The 20,543-nt window shown below is 40.8% G+C and overlaps 2 protein-coding genes across 2 annotated transcripts in view; both read left to right on the top strand.

Moving 5' to 3' along the window:
• Window positions 1-5,706, top strand: mcm6l (MCM6 minichromosome maintenance deficient 6, like). The gene is made up of 17 exons (XM_024435692.2): window positions 1-231; window positions 316-462; window positions 806-916; window positions 1,018-1,267; window positions 1,384-1,549; window positions 1,701-1,849; window positions 1,979-2,129; window positions 2,214-2,355; window positions 2,625-2,766; window positions 2,882-2,989; window positions 3,128-3,283; window positions 3,406-3,534; window positions 3,855-4,016; window positions 4,249-4,360; window positions 4,450-4,626; window positions 5,099-5,235; window positions 5,375-5,706. Exons 1-17 carry the CDS (start codon window positions 137-139, stop codon window positions 5,495-5,497), a joined length of 2,457 nt encoding a protein of 818 aa, XP_024291460.1. The 5' UTR covers window positions 1-136; the 3' UTR covers window positions 5,498-5,706.
• ahrrb (aryl-hydrocarbon receptor repressor b) overlaps window positions 5,411-20,543 on the top strand; it is a 25,708-nt gene continuing 10,575 nt past the window's right edge. Inside the window, exons 1-3 of the mRNA XM_024435693.2 lie at window positions 5,411-5,497; window positions 7,187-7,251; window positions 8,398-8,579. Coding sequence (XP_024291461.1) covers window positions 7,187-7,251; window positions 8,398-8,579 — 247 coding nt within the window. The 5' untranslated portion in view covers window positions 5,411-5,497. The remainder of the gene's footprint in view (window positions 5,498-7,186; window positions 7,252-8,397; window positions 8,580-20,543) is intronic.

The following is a 20,543-nucleotide window of genomic DNA, read 5'->3' on the forward strand; positions in this document are numbered from 1 at the left end:
GTGCAGTTGTTGGCGGAGCTAAATACCAATTATACTCGATGGCACACCTGTGTGCATTGTTTCTCCATCAGCTTGCAGGGGAGGTTGGCAAACGAAATACCCTCTTCCATCGATAGAACTGTCATAATTTTTCAGGATGGAGTCTGCAGCTGAGACCAGCACTGCAGGAGTTTCAGTAAAAGATGACCTTTCAGAAAAATGTCAGAAGTTATTTCTTGAGTTCTTGGAGGAGTAAGTTGTTTGGACGAGCCCAATAATAGTGCTTAATATGAGTGATAATCAATGCGTAAACTCACCCTTCACTTTTAAACACAGGTTTCAGGACACAAACGGGGAGATTTTGTATCAACCTGATGCTGAGGAGCTCATTCGACCAGAGAGAAACACACTGACTGTGAACTTCACCAACATTGAGCACTTCAATCAGCAACTAGCTACCACTATTCAGGAGGAGTATTACAGGTAATTGAAATTCTAATTTGGTAGGCCTGGCCAAAAAACTCATTCTAATTCTCCACTGAACCAGCAAGTTACTAAACATTTCAATTTTGTCCAATCAATCCACGAAGGGAATACATTTGATGTTTCATTTTCACACACCAGATGGATGCAGTGAAATTTGGTGTTTTACAGTATCTTCCATAGTAGTGTGCCCCTGGAGCAAATTAAGATTAAGTGCCTTGGTCAAGGGCGCACTGACAGAATTTTCACCTTGTTGGCTCGGTTATTTGAACCATTTCAGTTACAGGCCCAACACTCTAACCACTAGGCTACCTGCTACTTGTCCATGTTTTGTCACCCCCAGGGTATACCCATTCCTATGCAGAGCAGTCCGTTACTTTGCAAGAGATCATGGGAACATGCCAGTAGCCAAAGAGTTCTATGTGGCCTTCTCTGACTTTCCATCAAGACAAAAGTAATGATCAAACTACTGAACCAGATCTCTCTGAATACATTACACTTAATGACATTATTATTTACCTTAAGTGTTAAGTTGATTGTATTGTCCCTTGACAGGATCCGAGAGCTCTCCACGGCCCGGATCGGGTCCCTACTGCGTATCAGCGGCCAGGTGGTGAGGACACACCCAGTGCACCCTGAGCTGGTCAGTGGTACCTTCCTGTGTCTGGAATGCCAGTCTGTTATGAAAGATGTTGAGCAGCAGTTTAAATACACCCTGCCCAACATTTGTAAGAACCCAGTCTGTGCCAATCGACGTCACTTCAAGCTGGACCCCAACAAGTCCCGTTTTGTGGACTTTCAGAAGGTATGAAGAGGTTGGACTGCATGAGTCCACCAGGCCAGATTGACCCTCCGGCAGACAAGGAAACCATAGCATGACATATCAGGGCTCTAATTGTGTATGCATGGGTGTTCATATAGGTGCGTATCCAGGAGACCCAGGCGGAGCTGCCTCGTGGCTCCATCCCCCGCAGTGTGGAGGTGATCCTGAGGGCAGAGGCTGTGGAGATGGCTCAGGCAGGGGACCGCTGTGACTTCACCGGCACACTGATCGTCGTACCAGATGTCGCTGCCCTGGCTGTGTCAGGTGAGGAACTTCCCTCCACACACCATGACTTTTCATACACACAAGATGGCCTTCTGAGGGTCAAAGTCATACCTGACCCTGAATAAAAACCATTGCGATGGTGCATAACAGTAACATTCTCCCCTGTACTTTCTCCATGTATGCGCTGCAGGCACCAGGGCAGAGACCAGCAGCAGAGTGACTGGGGGGAGGCAGGGCTTTGATGCAGATGGGATCCAGGGACTGAAGGCTCTAGGTGTCAGGGATCTGTCTTACAGACTGGCCTTCCTAGCCTGCTACGTGGCCCCCACTAACCCTCAGGTTTCTCCATTAGTTAAACATTTATTTAGATTTATTTAAAATGTATTTAACATGGGAAGATGCCTCTAGTGAGGGAGATGGATCTAGAGACTATGTATTGTAAACCACGAACTGTGTTCCTGTGTGTAGTTTGGTGGTAAAGATCTACGACAGGAAGACCAGACTGCAGAGAGTGTGAAGAACCAGATGACTGTTCAGGAGTGGGAGAAAGTGTTTGAGATGAGTCAGGACAAGAACCTCTACCACAACCTCTGCACCAGCCTCTTCCCCACTATCCATGGTGTGTAAATTGAATAGATTTGTCTTGTAAACTGTTAAAACATCTGTTTTGAAATGCACTGCCTAACCTGAGAAAATATTTCAGGGAATAATGAGATCAAGCGTGGAATCCTATTGATGCTCTTTGGCGGTGTTGGCAAGACGACCATGGAGGGCACATCTCTGAGGGGGGATATTAATGTTTGCATCGTTGGGGACCCCAGTACCTCCAAGAGCCAGTTCCTAAAGTAAATCACCAAGCACTATCCTATTTGTATAACCTACATATGTTGTATTTGAAATTGAACTCAAACCAGTTTGAAAAATAAAAAGCTTTAACAGAAGCATTGAGTTGTTTACTAGTATTGCACAGCCTGTGTTGCTAGTCTCTGGAGGTCTCATTATTCCTCATAGCAATGTAGCCTGCTACATGATGGAAGCAGGAGTGGTGTGGATGTTTTGAGGGTAAAGGTTGGTGTTTAACTCAGATGGATGTGTGTGGTATGCCCTACCTCAGACATGTGGAGGACTTTGCGCCCAGGGCAGTCTACACCAGTGGGAAAGCCAGCAGCGCGGCCGGGTTGACGGCAGCTGTAGTGAAAGATGAGGAGTCCCATGAGTTTGTCATTGAGGCTGGGGCCCTCATGTTGGCGGATAACGTAAGCATTGTGTTCTAGTACGGGACAGCCATCTTATGCGTTTCACTTCGTTCATATGTCCTCTGGGGGGCACTGTGCGCTTTGATCTAACTTTGTCCTGTATCAACATCCACAGGGAGTCTGTTGCATTGATGAGTTTGATAAGATGGACCTGAAAGACCAGGTAGCCATTCACGAGGCCATGGAACAGCAGACCATCTCCATCACTAAGGCTGGTGTGAAGGTATGCTATGTGGGAATAGGGCTGTAGCTGTACACAATTTATTTCTTATAATTATAATTCCGCAATACTTATTACTACTCAGTGCAGAGGGAGTATCAGTGGTTTGAGTTGTGAACTGTTTGACTGTGTTGTGTTCAGGCCACTCTGAATGCTCGCACCTCCATCCTGGCGGCTGCTAACCCCATCGACGGGAGATACAACCGCTCGAAGTCTCTGAAACAGAACGTCAACATGTCAGCACCCATCATGTCCAGATTTGACCTCTTCTTCATTCTGATTGATGAGTGCAATGAGGTAAGAGAAAATGGAGGGTTTCACTAACTTTTTCAACTCCTACAGTAAGCCCATATTGAATGGAAATGTATGTTTTGGAAACTTGACACATTTTGCATTTTCACCTTTGTCTTGTGGTCTAGGTGACAGATTATGCCATAGCCAGGCGTATCGTAGACCTGCACTTTAGAAACATGGAGTCTGTGGAGCGAGTCTACGCCACTGATGAGATACAGAGATACATACTGTTTGCTCGGCAGTTTAAACCAAAGGTTATAATTTCCCTATGTTTGTGTTCCTCGTGTTGGGCTGCTTAGATATTTATTTATTTAACTAGGCAAGTCAGTTAAGAACAAATTCTTATATTCAATGACAGCCTAGGAACAGTGGGTTAACTGCCTGTTCAGGGGCAGAACGACAGATTTGTACCTTGTCAGCTCGGGGGTTTGAACTTTCAACCTTCCGGTTACTAGTCCAACACTCTAACCACTAGGCTACCCTGCCGCCCAGATGCAGCGTCCAGTAAGACCTACCTACCTACCGTAACATGCTTTCTGTTCCCTGTCGTTGGTGTGGTGCACTTTGACCCCAGATCACAGCAGAGGCAAAAGAGTTTGTGGTGGACCAGTACAAGCGTCTGCGTCAGCGGGACAGCAGCGGCAGCACCAAGTCAGCCTGGCGTATCACCGTCAGGCAGCTAGAGAGCATGCTCCGACTATCTGAGGGCATGGCCAGGCTCTACTGCTCAGATGAGGTTGGTCAGACACCTACTACTGAAGTATACATCCCCATATGTATAGGCCCCTATACATTGTAGAATAAAACTGTATTTTTGTCTTCATTACTTGTTAAAGCTAATAATTATGGCTGTTTGTGTAAGAGGTGGTTCAGCAATTTTGCTCATGTAATGAATAAGCTTGCCTGATATCTGAAGTTAAATAGACTGTACAACACATTTTCACCCTTTTATTTGGACTTATTTAAAGGTGCATCCCAAACATGTTAAGGAGGCCTTCCGGCTATTGAATAAGTCTGTCATCCGCGTCGACTCCCCAGATATCAACTTCGACCAGGAACAAGACGATGGGGAAATGAATGGTAAGAAACGGCCACTTTCACCTTTGTGCAATAATATATTTATTGAAAGTGATACACGTATACATTAAATTGCCACCCTCACTCTCCAGATCAGAATGACATGATGGGCACTAATGGCAATCATGCAGAGGAGGCTATGGACACAGAGCATGGGGCAGGCAGACCTGAGAAGACCAGCACTGCCAAGCCTGCCCTCAAGATGACCTTTGCTGAGTACAGAAGGGTCTCCAACCTCATTGTTTTTCACATGCAGAAGATGGAAGATAGTAAGAGCTTAAAGGGGCCATCTACAGTTGAAACAATAACAAAGCCCCATCCTGCCACTGTTTTGGTAAAAAGCTGAGGGATGGGGCTGGAGAAATGTAACCACTCTCGGAATTAATAGAAATAGCTATGGATGCAAGGACTGACCGACCAAGATTAAGAAATGATATATAGATAGAAAAAATATAGATTAACAGTATTTTGAGGATATAGTGTTAGGATATATTACAAATATTGGAGTAAAACAAGCTTATATTTTGGGTTCTTATGGGGTGACATGGAATTAAGCTCATGAGGCATTTCTAAGTTATATACTTCAAGAATCAATGTGTGTATATATCAAGTCAAATAGATGTAGCAACTGCAGATTCACCCTTTTAACAAACTGAAACTTTACTTTGCAAAGCTTTTTTTATGTCATGAATTCAAAAAGATACTAGTTTTTCCAAGGTTTAACAAATGTTTCATTCTTAGTTGATGAGTCCTCACTGAAGATGAGCGAGCTGATTAACTGGTACCTGAAAGAAATGGAGAGTGAGATAGAGTCAGAAGCTGAGCTGGTTGCCAAGAAGAACCTTATAGAAAAAGTACTTCACAGACTAATCCATTATGTAAGTAAAGCAATGGAAACAAGACACACCAAGACCATAAAATATTTGACTGTTTGAAGAACATTTATGATTTTGATCTGACAACAAAAGTGTTTTGTCAAATTGGTGAGTGACATGCTCTGTATTGTGTTCATTATAGGACCACATTATTATAGAGTTAACGAAGACTGGGCTGAAGAAAGTTGGTGATGAGGGAGAGGAACCTGTCATCGAAGAGGACCCCTTCTTAGTGGTCAACCCCAATTACATCCTGGAAGATTAGGTAGGGTCCACCTCAGCCATAGATATTGTGGAAGTAATTGGACTCAGGCTTATCTGTAAGGAATTTGTGATTGCAGCTACAGTAGCCTACTGTCAACTTGTTTTGCTGGCATGTTGCTATTGACTATCAATGTACTGTCTCTAAAAAAACATTGAACACTTGTCATACTGCTCATGTCTATGCATTTCAATAAATATATTTTTTTTGTGCATGGTGCTCACTAAATGGTGCACTTTCCCCTATCATTATACTGGTGGCCCAGAGTTCAGGCCAATGGTTCATGCTCATGTCAGTGGGACATTTAGGGGAGCGGTTTTATTATATGCAAGAATATTAGCATTTTTGTCATATGAATTGCCATTGGTTCTAAAGTATTACTACAATTCTCTTTTCTTATTGATGACAGAATATTATACACTGAATAACATTATTTTTGTATTCTTTTTTAGGAAGGATTTGTCTTATTAAGAACCCATTGACCCTAATTCTGGGGACATTCATGCAGTGTTTAGGCATAATTCTACTGTCCCCCTCGTTTGATCTCGACGATGCAATACATTGAATAGACTTTAGCATAGCCCAGATGCACACACACTATTTTAAATAAGTTATGTTTAACAGAAGTTCGTTTACATTGGCTACAATAGCACTAGCCCATAGACTATTCTCCATTAGTACATTATTGGGCTACAGTAGCACATCCAATGACAATTTTTACATATTTATTCCAGAACAATTGGCTACTCACCCTGTTTTTAATTTGGTGTCTTGTACCCTTCGCTACGTAGGAAAGTGAAGTTACATTATTTGTAAATGTGAGAACATGGAAATGTTGGCTATTGTCCTCCCGGAAAATTGCTGTGGCTCTTTCCATCCCTTTCCAAACGTCAACATGAATAACCTAAATTAATACCATTTCGTTTGTAAATGAACGTATTCCATTATATGTAAATATGAAATAATATCCTTAAGAGACCCTCGCTCACTGGCTTAAACGCTGAGAAGTGCGAAACTGCTTGTGGGTCCCAGTCCTGAAGAGCATCCCGGAGAGTTGCGTGCGAAGGGCATGCCAGGTCATTGGGATGCATCCGCCACCTGAAATAGCCTACGTGGAATTTTTAACGCCACCCAATCGGGTATATAACATCAACCACATCCCTGACAAGAAGACCGCCGACTGATAAAGCACATTTACTGAGAGCTGTATTGTATGCAATAGTTTAGTTTTTTTTGTTAAACTTTATTCACAAATTGTACATTTACGGGGCTCTAGACGGTTGAGGACTGCCTATTAACTTTGATTTGTAAATTGATTGGAACAGCCTTTAGGTGAGTTGTTACATTTGTATACAATATGTAAGCTAGTAGATGTGTTAATTTAAAAAATGTATCAGCAAAGGTAATTTCCCTTGAATCGATGGTTTACTATGCCTACGCTTAGGCTACTACGAATTACACTTTTCCACTGTATTATGCCATTGGTCCCGGAATGTAAACAAAGGTATGCGGGTGTTGTGAAATAACGGGATGCTAAATTAGTTTTTTCATTGTGATAGATTAATTAATAAATATTAAACAGTAATCCGTATTGTTGCTTGAAGGGGACTTGCGACCTCTTTATCGTAATATGCCCTTTGTGTACGTTTTGTCTTCTTGAGACCAGTAATGCATTCATGTTAATTGACTCAGATGATGATTCCACCTGGGGACTGTTTATATGCTGGGAGGAAGAGAAGGAAGCCCATCCAAAAACAGTTGAGTACCACTACCAGATATTGTCACTTATGTATTAAATGTTTTATTTTATTAATTAAATCATAATTGACCTATCAAGCTATATGATTGAAATATTGCAACCATCTATTTCTCATCTGTTGCACACTACTGATCATGAATGAATGATTCTAATTGACATGTGCAAAAGTTGTACAAAAGTGACTTGTTACATTCAATAATAATAAAAAATGGTATTAATCTAGGCAAGTCAGTTAAGAACAAATTATTATTTCCAATGATGGCCTCCCAAAAGGCCTCCTGTGGGGATGGGGGCTGGGATTAAAAATAAAAAATATACAATACAATTATAGGACATAATACACATCACGACAAGACTACATAAAGAGAGACCTAAGATGGCAGCAACACATGACAACACAATAGTAATCATGAGTTCTTAGAATCAACCTATTTGATCTTAGTAGTTCATCTCACATGAAATGCATACCTGTTGGTTACATGTGCAAACTAAAATATATTCTATAATGACAGTAACCTTGTTTAAAGTCTGGCATTGATAGATATTCCACACATTTAAGTAATTGACAAAAATAATTTATGTTCAAACAAAGGCTACAATTTAAACAGAGCATCAAACCCAAAAGCCTTCATTGTTATATTGTGTTTATTTCCAAGGGTATTTGGTTACACTTTGAATTGTGGTGCTACATTATTACATTGGAGAGTAAGATTTGGTACAGTACACCTGTTATACCAGTTTATTTGATGTAGTTCATGCTCATCTGTGAGCATTTGTTTCTTCAGCATTATTCTGTTGAAGGACCTGCTAGCTACAGCTACAGAGGCTTTCGCTCTTCATTATTTAGTCATTGTTGTTTTTACTTTTTACTCAAGGAATTGACTGTTTCTCAGACCCCACAGACCACCCCTGACATTCTCAAAATATCCCCTTAGACATGATACAGGTTCCAATAACTATTGATTAATATACCAGAGGAGACTATATGTCATTAATGCATGCTTGCTTATTGAACAAACCAGTCATCATTTGGGCAATAGCACTGTATTTTTGACCTCAGGAGATTGATCTAATACTTCCTAGATTGTTTCTTTTTCATAACATCAATTAACCTTGCTAAATTATTTGTCTCTATATCCGACAGAAAACAGACAGAGGCCAGCCAGAAGACCAACCCGTCTAAGAGGCACCGTGACCGTCTGAATGCAGAGCTGGAGCGGTTGGCCAGTCTCCTACCCTTCACCCCAGACATCATCTCCAAACTGGACAAGCTCTCAGTGCTGCGCCTCAGCGTCAGCTACCTCCGGGTCAAAAGCTTCTTTCAAGGTACGGACAGCACAGCGTCCCCATGTGGTGCAGTTACACCCTATACAGTCTCTCGTGACAGCAGTTACACCTTATCGTGACAGCGAGCATGATGGATTTGGCCCTGAATGCTAAGATTACAACCTATACTGTGGTATGAAAATGATTTATTTTTACTGCAGGATCTGTTGTATATTAGATGTCACACTTTATGGTGCACTAGTATACATTCTATATCATATGCATACAGTACTGTGCAATTCATTATCACAACCTTACAAAGTTGATTTGTTTTTATAATGAAAATATTGGTTTGTACACTTGAGTTGCATTACATCCACTGTGCTGCCACACTTATTTTACCCTAGTGCTGCTTCCCTGTCATGAAGCTATAATTCTGTTAACATTATTAATGAGAACATTTAGACAACATTTTAGACAACATTTAGACAGCTGAAAGAATGTTATTTATCATACATGGATCAAAGTAGAAGGGTGGTATGAATCATCAGGCTGGGTGTAACACATTCAGATAGCTAGATGGTCATTAGATAAGAGCTGAAGTTTCTGAAGTAGTGCTGAACTAGGTTCTTCATGTGCTCTGCTGTTTATCTCATGGACCGCTACAGCAGGCATACAAGACATCATGAGCCTTTTGATATTTTCACCATGCACACTCATACCTCTCTCCTACTTTTCTACGTATTTGACAAGGTTTACTACATTGTGAAAATGAAGGTGGAAAACATGACCAAACAGATATTTTACCCATGCATGCATGACGCCACTGTGGCACCCTTGATCATTCAGCCAGTTTGTTTTGGATTAACATGCCTGGTAGCCTATATGAACTATTGCAATATACTTATTTATATGTTGGTTAAATGTACCTTCTTATTCTTTTATGTGTCATTTCCAGTCCCTTCTGTAATTAAATATGTTAGGTCAAGGTGGTGTTGCTACATGTGTTAACTTAATTTGATTATCTGATTCAGAACAGGTTTTGACTCAAATGGCCATATGTTAAATGAGGTGTCAGCCATCAGCTATTTATGACTTCTTTGCAATATACTGTACATCTTTAAAGCTTTGAATTGCATCAAAGGCAAAGCTCATACTGGAGGTAGCTTACCTGTTTTGAACAAAAAGGATAGATATGCTATCTAATGACGGAAATTAGTAGCTCTGCTCTTTTCACTAATATCAATAGCTACAAACTTAAAGTAATTGTATTGTCCAATTGAAATCTCCCATCTACAGTTACAGCAGAACAGAAAACAAATATTAAAGCATTTTCCCTCATTAGGGATGTAATGAGCTTGTCTCTTTCTGTGGCCATGCTGGAGCTGGTGGGTATCTTTGCATGAATAGTCTCATGTCAATAATTGTGTAGATTGGCACTGCACAACAAAAGGCGTGAGTGGCAGACCCCAAACCACTAAATATTTTGGTCCATCAAGGACAAGCTGAGAGCACAGCATGCAGCAGAGCGAAATCCTTTGTTGTCCCAACACTATTGTTGGACTGTTGTCGGGCACAATTATGCTCAAATTTGATCACCCAGTACTCAACTCCCCGAGTTGATCACCAAGTCTGATTTTATGACCCCTGGATAAGACTAAATGAACCACTACAAATATTGGTTAAGATTTGACCCTCAAACACGAGAATATATTCCAGTTTCAACAGGTGGTTGTTTTTTTAATAGGTTTTTAGCACCCTACAAACCTTCAAGTTTAGAGCAGATGTTATTTACAGCTACAGCCTGAGACAATGCTGTAGCTGTTACACCACTAACACAGGATGTGTGCCAGAACTGTGGTTTTCTTGTTTTTCATTCATCTCTCATTTTGTGTGCTATTTGCTAAGTACATTTGTGAATAATCTTGATGACGTATCTCATTCAGCTGACACAGTGTGTCAGTAAGGGGGATCGATGCTGTTCTTTTAAAGGATACTGTATAAGGATATATCATATATTATAAACTGGGTGGGTCGAGCCCTGACTGCTGATTGGCTAACAGTCGTGATATATCAGTCCGTATTCCACGGGAATGACGAAACATTTATTTGTATTGTTCAAATTACTTTAGTAACCAGTTTATAATAGCAATAAGGCACCTCGGGGTTTGTGTTATATGGACAATATACCACGACTAAGGGCTGTATCCAGGCAATCCTAATTGCGACGTGCCTAAGAACAGCCCTTAGCCGTGGTATATTGGCCATATACCACACCCCCCCGGGCCTTATTGCTTAAATATATGCAATTTAGCAGACGCTTTTATCCAAAGCGACTTAGTCATGTGTGGATACATTTTTATGTATGGGTGGTCCCAGCGGGAATCGTTGTAAGCACCATGCTCTACCGACTTAGCCACACAGGAGCATAATAACGCTGTAAACCCCTATGACCTTATGAATGGGTGTGCAGTACAAGTTGTGCTGTGTACTGTTCCTCCTTTTTGTCAGCAGCTGTGGTTCCCCTTGCCAGGTTCCATTCATCAGGCCCATTTAGACATCACACACTCTTGTACGGTCTTCACTGCTGATCGCAATAAGCTCACAGAGTGGTTAATAGGATTGAGGCATGCACTTCACTTCATTGCAGTGAGCTCAATTATAAAAGGGCAGATAAAGTGATGGGGTGGCAGGTAGCCTAGCGGTTAAGAGCATTGGGCCAGTAACCGAAAGGTCACTGGTTTGAATCACTGAGCATGGGATGTGCCCTTGCGCATGGCACCTAAACTTAAATGCTCCTGTAAGTCGCTCCAGATAAGATCACCTGCTAAATGACTAAAACGTCAATATAAAACGATAGAACTAGTACAAACTACAATACTCACTGTGGTTTCAGGTATGTGTCCTTGCAGGTAGGATCACAGTGTCAATGGTAAATAATACCATGGTTCTGATACTGCCTGTTGCACATTCATCATGAAAAGGCTTCTCTTTGATCAGACTAGTAAAGGATGTGATGTATTCATAAGAATCCCCAAAAGTCCATAGAAATAATGTCGTTTTCCATGCTGCCTGTTCTTAAAGTGTTAGCTGAAGCTTGATGTATGCTGAGCGTCTTGTCAACGCCAGCTAACTTGCCTGTTTCATTTCCATGAGCTGACATGACAGTGTATTTCTGTGGAATACAGAGTAATGGGGGAAAAGATCATGAAAGATATTAGCAATCTGTGATGTGCTCCAGCACATGAGGGAGTAATTGTGCACTAGTGAAAGTGTCAGGGAAGGCATAGTCAGATCAGAGAGTTAATGAATGCTCCACTTTCTCCCGAGTACATCGCGTGACTGCTCCCTGGCAAGGCCCGGGGCCGCCCTCAGGGCTCATTGTAATGCTTAAGAAAGAAAGGTATGTACCAAGTGCACTATGCCACAATGTTGGGTTTTATAGATCAGCTTTGCTTGGTCGGAATCTGATGCCTTCACATGGCACGAGGAGGATGCTGTGTGTGAATATGAATGATGGCTTTCAAATGTGATTATTTTCTGATTTTGTTTATGATCTATCACGTATTGTAAACACAATTTGAATTGGTTATAATCAAATAATTATATACTGTACCTAAATTGTTGAATCAGATCCGACTTTCAGGGAATTATATCCCAGATGTGGCCAAATTAAGTAATTAAAATGAAGCTAATCCGAGCTAATGTATTTGAGGCGCTGCCAGGTGAGTGGATTTGACCACGTGAAAGCAAGAGAGGTAGACTGGGTAATCGTCCATAACCTTTAAATGCTCTTCTGGAAACACACTGTATGTACAGAGTGATAGTCTTCATAGGGAAATGCAGAAAATGTTCAATGACATTGAGAGTGATGAGTGACAGGGTTTTGAAATGTTATACAGTTGGTACAAAGAGAGGCACATTTTGAAGTACCAATGAGAAAGTATTACTTTAATGTAAAACCTTTTGGTGTAAGTACTGTGAATGCTTTGAATTGTAGTGTTTCACACTGCAGTCTGGTTACAGGTCCTTATTTCCCATTCCAGTTACATGTAGTGTTTATCATCAAGGGGCTAAAATGGAACCAGTAAACAGAAGAGGTCTTGAGTTCTCCCATCTCCATGTTTACTGGAGGGCAGAGTGTTACACTGCTGTTTGGCAGCTGCAAAACCTTCTCTGGCAGATTCCCTTCAGCTTGCGTGCAGATCGGGGAAATTCCAGTTCCCTCTTGTTTCTAGTCATCATGTTTGAATAGACTGTTTTTCAATACGGATCAGAAACATTCCTTCCAATGGATCCAAGCAATTAACTCCTGATTCTAATATGGGCCAGGATCATTTACAATCATATAGCTTTTCTCAAATCCCATTTGTTATTACACTTAATCCAGAAAGCTATTGTTCACTTCATTTGTTTTTAGAAAAAGGGTACAATTAATTTAGCTTGTTCTGTTTGTACCACATAATTATTATCATTAAAAATTATTATCATTCTTTACAGATGTCATATTATGTCATATAGTATGTACAGTATGTTTGATCCAGTGAAGGTATTTTTTATATTCTTACTGCTTTTGACTGATATTCAGTCACCAGATTATCGGTTAAAGTGTTCAATCAGCTCAAAGGCGATATTCTGCTCAAATATATTCTGGTTTGTCTGCACGCAATAGCATGAGGTAGTGACCCCAATATGTCATAAGGCAGGGGCACTACTCTTGGTCTTATTGCACAGAGACTGCAGTGCTAACTGATTTGGCACAAGCCCTTTTGTCTAAACTGTGATTTTTAATGTGACATCAGATCATAAAAAAACATTCCATCAGCTTAATCTCTAATCACACCCTCTTAACAAGCATTTTCACCACTGATATTGTGATGCATTTTGGCATGATAACAATGAAAGCTACAAGACAACAAATGTATGTTAATGGAAATAGACAAATGTTCAAAAGTGAAGATGACAGGGGTTGATCATCTGTAATAGCATACAGTAGTAGCATACCATCTTCAGGGCTTCTAGTGTTTCAACGGACATGCTTTTCTACAACAAATCCAACTGCTCTTCGGACTAGTCACTCTACCACTTGTCACTTCATATACAACTCTATCGACTCAAGAACGTAATCTCTGACCCCCCCCACACACAAAGGCTATTGTCACCAAATTATTTTCATGTGAACTCGCACTCCAAGCTTTGTCTATAGCAGTACTGTCGTTGATCATCAATGCACTAGACATGATTTCATGGCACAACATAGCTAGCACACACAGCCCTGCGTGACAGGGCCATAAGAAAACACAGTCTGTTTATTAATGATCCCACCCCCCCTCTCTTTTAATCTAGGGGTTAGAACTAAGGTGATAGCTAAACTTCTCACCAGCTCTGGCGCCCTTGTGAGACAGACGCACAATTGCTTCCATCAGCTTGGGTGTCACTTTGGCCTGTAACCTAATTGGTGTTGGAAGAGCTACCATTACTAGGGATACGTTGTCCATCTGCAGACTGCAGGACAGCACCATATGTCTAGACGTGAACAAACCCCTGAAAACTGAAAGAGAAGATCTCGGACTGGGGATTTAGGCAGTAACAATTGAGTTGAATTAATTGGTTAATTAAGCTTTTAAATTAGGTAGGTATATTATGGTAGTTACGGTAATGTGTAAACAACAATGATATAATTTCATAAGATGTAGGTTCAACATGGCTGTGAAAGTAAGTAGTCTTATTTAGATTTCAGATTTCGCTCCTCAAGTAACTTTACTGATGTTTATATAGGCTACTCTTTATTTTTGAGATTTTTAAAATTGATTTAACCTTTTATTTAACTAGCCAAGTCAGTTAAGTACAAACTCTTATTTACAATGACGGCCAAACCCTAACCCGGATGATGCTGGGCCAATTGTGCACCGCCCTATGGGACTCAATCAATGTTGTGGTACAGCCGGGAACAGACCAGGGTCTGTAGTGACGCCTCTAGCACTGAGATGCAGTGCCTTAGGCCGCTGCGCCACTCTTCTTGAGATTCCCAGTGATTTATCCTCTCCTCTGCAGCTTATTTATCCTCTCCTCTGCACCTTACACTGACCCTCTGAAGACTCGCATTACTGTAGTAGCTACTCACAGTAATGTCAATCAGCAAGGGTGAAATGTTGCATGTTGACGTTTATTGGGATGAGTCTAGTCCTGTAGGCAGAACTGAGTGATTTCCGCCATATGGGTCAGCTGCAAAGTAAAAATTGGATATATTGTAAAAATGAAGGGGAAAAAAATTTAAGGTTATGTTTAGGTTTAAAATCAGATTTTACGACTTTGTGTCTGTGCCAGCTAGTGACCACTGCAGAGCTGCCTCCAGAACAAGATTCATGACGAAAGACACTAACCTGCAAATCAGTCCTAGAAATGAAAACCTCCTCCCTGCCTCTAATCCAGTTCACCTCACAAAACCCAGTGATTGATACAAAGGTATCACTCAAAAATACAAGGACGAGAGGTGAAAATGTTTGCTCTTAGAGCCATTGAGGAGGAAAACCTCACAGTGTTAGTAACAGTAGAGCCCTCCTGATACAGGTAAGTACTGTAACTACTTGTGACTGAGTAATGACTTTTAGCCTCTTAGGAAGTCGGCACACGGTCTCTTTAAGAGGCTCTTCGTGTAGTAGTGGTGTAGTTAAGCTCACCAGCCGAGCAGTTGCGTGACTGCAGCAGACTGGGTTCTGACCTCAGAAACGGTTATGAAAACGATCTGTAGATCAGTGCAACGAGTAGAAGACCAGCCCTGCAGAAATGAGTGCCCCTTATTGCCTTTACAGCACTACACAGAGACCAGGACATATGTTTTTACAGATGTTAAGATTGATTCACATACCCAGTCTAGAGGTGGTATGGAGCAGGAAGCTCCATTGACTTCAATGTGAGTTATTATACTGTACCTTTCTTAAAAGCTTTCTATGACATTTATAGCGTATGTAGTTAAGTCAGCGTTTAGAAGGTTGATATATTTATTTGGTGTCCATGATGTCATTATTTCGTATACGCTTTACCCCTCCATAGCCACCCAGACTTTTTTGCTTTGTGTAGTACTGCTGTATACATGTTCCAAGCCAATGAAATTAAAGAATTAAAGGCTCTGGTCTGAATGCATTAGTCATGGCATTGCTTATGCTTGGCAGCTGCATATTCCTCTTGTCTAATTCACTTCTCTACCTCATTACTCTACTGGCAGATGTGTTTTTAGAGAGAAATGCTCATGGGCAATTGTTATTAGCCTACATTTGCTGGTTTGTATGACAATCTTTTGAGATAAATTTTGCTGTTTTATACTTACAACTGGGTCTGACAAGACAGCGTGACAAGGTCAATTGAATGGTATTAGTCAATATGGGGAGGGAGAAACCCTGTGTATTCTGCACCAGGATCAGGGAACTCCTGTTGTATATGGGACACCACTCTGACATGTTTGCAAAGGTAGCCCCATTACCACCAGACAAAATGGCGGTAGCACAGTATCTGTATTGGCTGGCAATGACAATAAAAGGTGCACATTGCTACAGTATACTAGTAGAACACTGCTTCTATGGTATTATGTAAAGGGTTTATTCTACATGGATCTGTTCCTACATTTGAAAGTTAACTAAACACTTAGTGTAGAACATCTACATAAATTCAGAAATTGCATTTTGCTCATATTAATCTGTAGGCTATTGACCTATTCAAAGGTAATTTGCTTTCATTTGATTGCTGTTTTGTTTCATATTGTGTTCGATTGTTGCATTGCTTTAATCAGGGCACCCTTGTGAATAAGACCCAGGTATCAATGAGAGTGTCAAATTTGGTTAACAAAAAATGTAATTGCTTATTTGCTGCGTGTGGCCTATTTGATCAAATAGATGTTTTGTGATGCTTAAGTTGTTAAGTGTACTGATATGCCCTGTCTTTGTCTAGAATGGCCCCACCTGATCTTGCCTCCTCCCAACTGCCTTCCATTTTTGAAAACATTTATTTTCATTGTTAGAGTGGTCAGTTGAGTATTTTGTTTCTTCTTCTGTGGTATAGCTAGGGCTTTTCAGTCTCAAACGCCCGTGACCTTTGAATGCGTTGGGGGCGATGAAACAACAGAGCCCTACTTAATGAAGGGACGCAAAGAGGGCGGTGGTGCGAATTGCACGTGGAGTTTGGCAAAAGGCAGCATGATTTGTTGACATTATTGTAATCCAAACCCATCCTTAATTTACTCGTTGTGACGCACTGTGGTTCCAAACTGTTTTAAACAAGTCTGACTTTATACCAAAATTATTTTATTTATACTTTTTAGTCAATTTTGATACTAGAATAAAGGTTTCTGACTCATATTGATGCCACATTGGCCATTTTCAAGAGATGAGTTGGTTTCAGGGGCAGTCGCTCTTTAAAGGCCAGTGGCTTTATGTTGGATTTGATTAAATGCCCAGTGCAGTCAACAATGTGATTTTCCTGTGATTTATATACACTGAGTGTATAAAACATTAGGAACACTTGCTATTTCTATGACATAAATTGATTAGGTGAAAGCTATGATCCCTTATTGATGTCACCTGTTAAATCCACTTCAATCAGTGTAGATGAAGGGGAGGAGACAGGTTAAAGAAGGATTTTTAAGCCTTGAGACAATTTAGACATGGATTGTGTTTGTGTGCCATTCAGAGGGTGAACGGGCAAGACAAAAAAATGTAAGTGCCTTTGAACAGGATTTGGCAGTAGGTGCCAGGTGTACCGGTTTGACTGTGTCAAGAACTGCAACGCTGCTGTTTTTTTTTCACTCAACAGAGGTTGGAATAATATAATATGAAAATTATGATAATGCCCTTGTAGCATCAGAGCTGTTTGAAAAGACCACCTGAATTTATAGCCTGTTTGGGTGGGATGGAGATTTGGCCTGCCTGGTGACATCACCAGTTAGTTCAGTTTCCCCCTCCCCACTCAGACCACTCCCAGACAGTCCAAACAGAATTGCTTGAGAAGCTATTTTAGTTTCTTTTTAACAATTTTAATTGAAAACAATCACAGTAAGGTACTTACCCAGGAATTATTTCATGTTGAGATGAAAACTGCTGCATTGGACCTTTAATGCAAGGCGGGACAAATACTTATTGAAAACACATTCTACTCAACCCCGGCTTGCTTTTTTGTGTGCTCAGTTTTATTTTGCATGCAAGCAACCATACAGAACAACACATAAACCAAGATTGGTATTAAGATTATTTTCGGCTCTTCTTTATGACTCTCATGATGTCACTTGGCTTTTATGCAATCTGCTCCTTGGCTAAATGGCTGTCTCTCAAACATAAAACCTATAACAATGGCATTATATATAGTTAATGGAACAACTACGAGGGTCTGCTGGCCTGGAATTCTGAAGACTGATTTCGAAAGTGGAATGGAATTGAGGGTAATTCTACACATAGTTGGTTGGCTATAGCTCAAAATCAGATTACATAAGCAAATTAGATCACTAGTAGTTCCAAAACCTACAAAGGCATTATTTTGGGGGTAGGTGTTCGTTGCTCTCCTTGATTCATTGTCAGTGGATTAAAATGATAGCCTTGAATCCAGAATTGAGTTTTTTTCCCCCTTCAAAGTTTGGAGGTGAAGAGTCGTTATGATGGTCAATGTTAGTCCAATCACCATGGTTTCTGACATCTGAGATTGGTGATTGTAATTCTCATGTTTATAATATTACAAAAATATGTTGTTTTATAAAAAGATCATGAACCAGAGCATTTGGGCAGTGTTGTCATTCCATTCCCACCGACACTATTTCCCCTGCATAAACACACATCTGGTTGTAAATGTAACGTTGACTGTCTGTCAGGTGAGTGTCTGGGTTTGATTAGCATGTAATCTCCCATCAACAACAGCCCCAGCAGTATATCCCAGGGAGAGAGAGGGTTGGTCCTTTTCAATATATTCTTTACTAAAACAAAAGATAAAGATACAGTTTTGTAGCTTTCATGCTGTAGGTATATCTATCATGTCAGAGTCGGACAGCTGTTGCATCAGGCCAGATACAGTATATGAGAAAGGAATGTGTATTTGGAACAAAACTTTTTCTGTGGGAAAAAATACTATTTTCAACCACAAATTGAGATATTGTTGAAATTAACAATGAACTATGCAATTCTTCAGTTCAGCGACATTACTTAGTGGTCCTCTGAGTATTTTTACAACAACCTGTAGGAATTTGATTTGACTGTTGCTAACTGTCCTCACTATTACAACAACGGCTCTATAACTGAAAACATTCTTGTTGTATTTTACTCTTTATTTAAAAAGATACGGCATTTGGATGTGCAGCATGCCCATAATAGTAATGAAGCTCGGTTTATGGACCTTTTTGTTTTCATGTGTTCCGTGTCAATGTGTGAAGTAGCAGACATCTGCTTTCCTTTTAGACCACAGATTTAAAGATTCTCCCCACCATGTTTTTCCAGTCAAGCACTGAAAGCTGCCCTGGCTCCAGTCAGTGGATTACATGTAAATTACAGTATGTATATGTGTCAGTATATGAGCCATTGTCTGCTGTGAAATTCTCCCCATTTGGGCTCGGAAACACAGCACAGGCGTTGAGTGCCATGAGGGTGACAGATTAAAACGTCTGAACACTGTTTGGTCTGTCACACCGCAGGCTTTTAACCTGAAGTGTTCAGGCCTCATTGTCCCTGTCAGGGCCTGTTGTGGAGTGATGCTGCACACCACAGAAAAGTGTTGGGATGTTACTGAAAGAGAGCACGCTCAGAGCCAGGCGGGAGGAGAGCAGGAGCAGGAGCGGGAGCCGCCGGAACCCCCCTCACGCAACACCTGGGATTCCGTGCAGGGGAAGGATTTACACGGCACGCTTTGGGAGTCCCACAGCTTCACACTCTCTTCCCCCCTTTTACCTACTAATTCCCTGCTCTGTTATTTTCTGTTCCCCTCCCCATTCTCGATAGGAAGTATTTACTCAGCTGACACAAAACAGGTGAAATCACACCCACACATTCTTCTGTTTCTCTCACACTGGTACAGCAGAGGCAATAGTCATGCAATGATGTTGCTTGCTATCTCTTTTTTTCTTCACTCTATTTCTTTCCTCTTTGACTTATTCCCAAAGAACAAAACACTTTTGTGTTTCCAAATCCCCTATTCTTATATCACCAGGTAGTTTTGAACTATTCTGGGGTGTTGGCTCAGGTCAGCAATGACATAGTTGAAGCTAGTGGGGAGGGGTCCGTTGTCTGATGGTAGACAATAGGATTCTTCTGCTACTCAGCAAACCGCTCAGACAATCTTACAACCGCTTCAATATTCATATATAAAGGATGGTATTGTTTTTCAGACACAGTCAATGTGTCACTAAATCCTGGCACAGAAACTGTGGGATCCAAGCTTGCTTTTAACATCTTTAAATGGGTGGTTTTGTATTCTCCCATTTTCTAGTTTGACCTCAACAGTCTCACCATGTTAACATTCAGCTGAATTAAGTCTGGTCCACTAATAACAATTCCTTCATTTTCATGGTCTGTCGACAATTGACTTTGTCCTCTTTTGTGAGAGTGAGAGTCTGCCAGTATAGCAGCAGTGACCAACCCATGTCAATAGTCACCAGAGGGACATTTTGGCAACTAAGAGTACAACATCCAGCCATAGATACTGTACCTCTTTAAGACTGTGTTAATATTGGAGCTTCCTAACACAAGTGCATCATTAGTTTTCCTGCTATTTCCTCCAAGGCAGCATCACATCAACATTAACATGGATGCTATTGCTAGCTACAGTCATTTGACTTACAGTACCAGTCAAAGGTTTGGACACACCTTCTCATTCCAGGGTTTTTCTTTATGTTCACTATTTTCTACATTGTAGAATAATAGTGAAGACATCAAAACTATGAAATAACATATATAGAATCATGTAGTAACCAAAAAAGTGTTAAACAAATCAAAATATATTTTATATTTGAGATTCATCAAAGTAGCCACCCTTTGCCTTGATGACAACTTTGCACAC

The sequence above is a fragment of the Oncorhynchus tshawytscha genome, linkage group LG10 (genome assembly GCF_018296145.1).
Source record: "Oncorhynchus tshawytscha isolate Ot180627B linkage group LG10, Otsh_v2.0, whole genome shotgun sequence".
In the NCBI taxonomy this organism is placed as follows: domain Eukaryota; kingdom Metazoa; phylum Chordata; class Actinopteri; order Salmoniformes; family Salmonidae; genus Oncorhynchus; species Oncorhynchus tshawytscha.

Excerpts from the sequence above, each read along its gene's own strand:
- mcm6l (XM_024435692.2), top strand. The coding sequence starts at position 137 with ATGGAGTCTGCAGCTGAGACCAGCACTGCAGGAGTTTCAGTAAAAGAT. Across the intron at positions 2,990-3,127 it reads TCACTAAGGCTGGTGTGAAG|GCCACTCTGAATGCTCGCAC; the intron begins GTATGCTATGTG and ends TGTTGTGTTCAG. Across the intron at positions 4,361-4,449 it reads AGACGATGGGGAAATGAATG|ATCAGAATGACATGATGGGC; the intron begins GTAAGAAACGGC and ends CTCACTCTCCAG.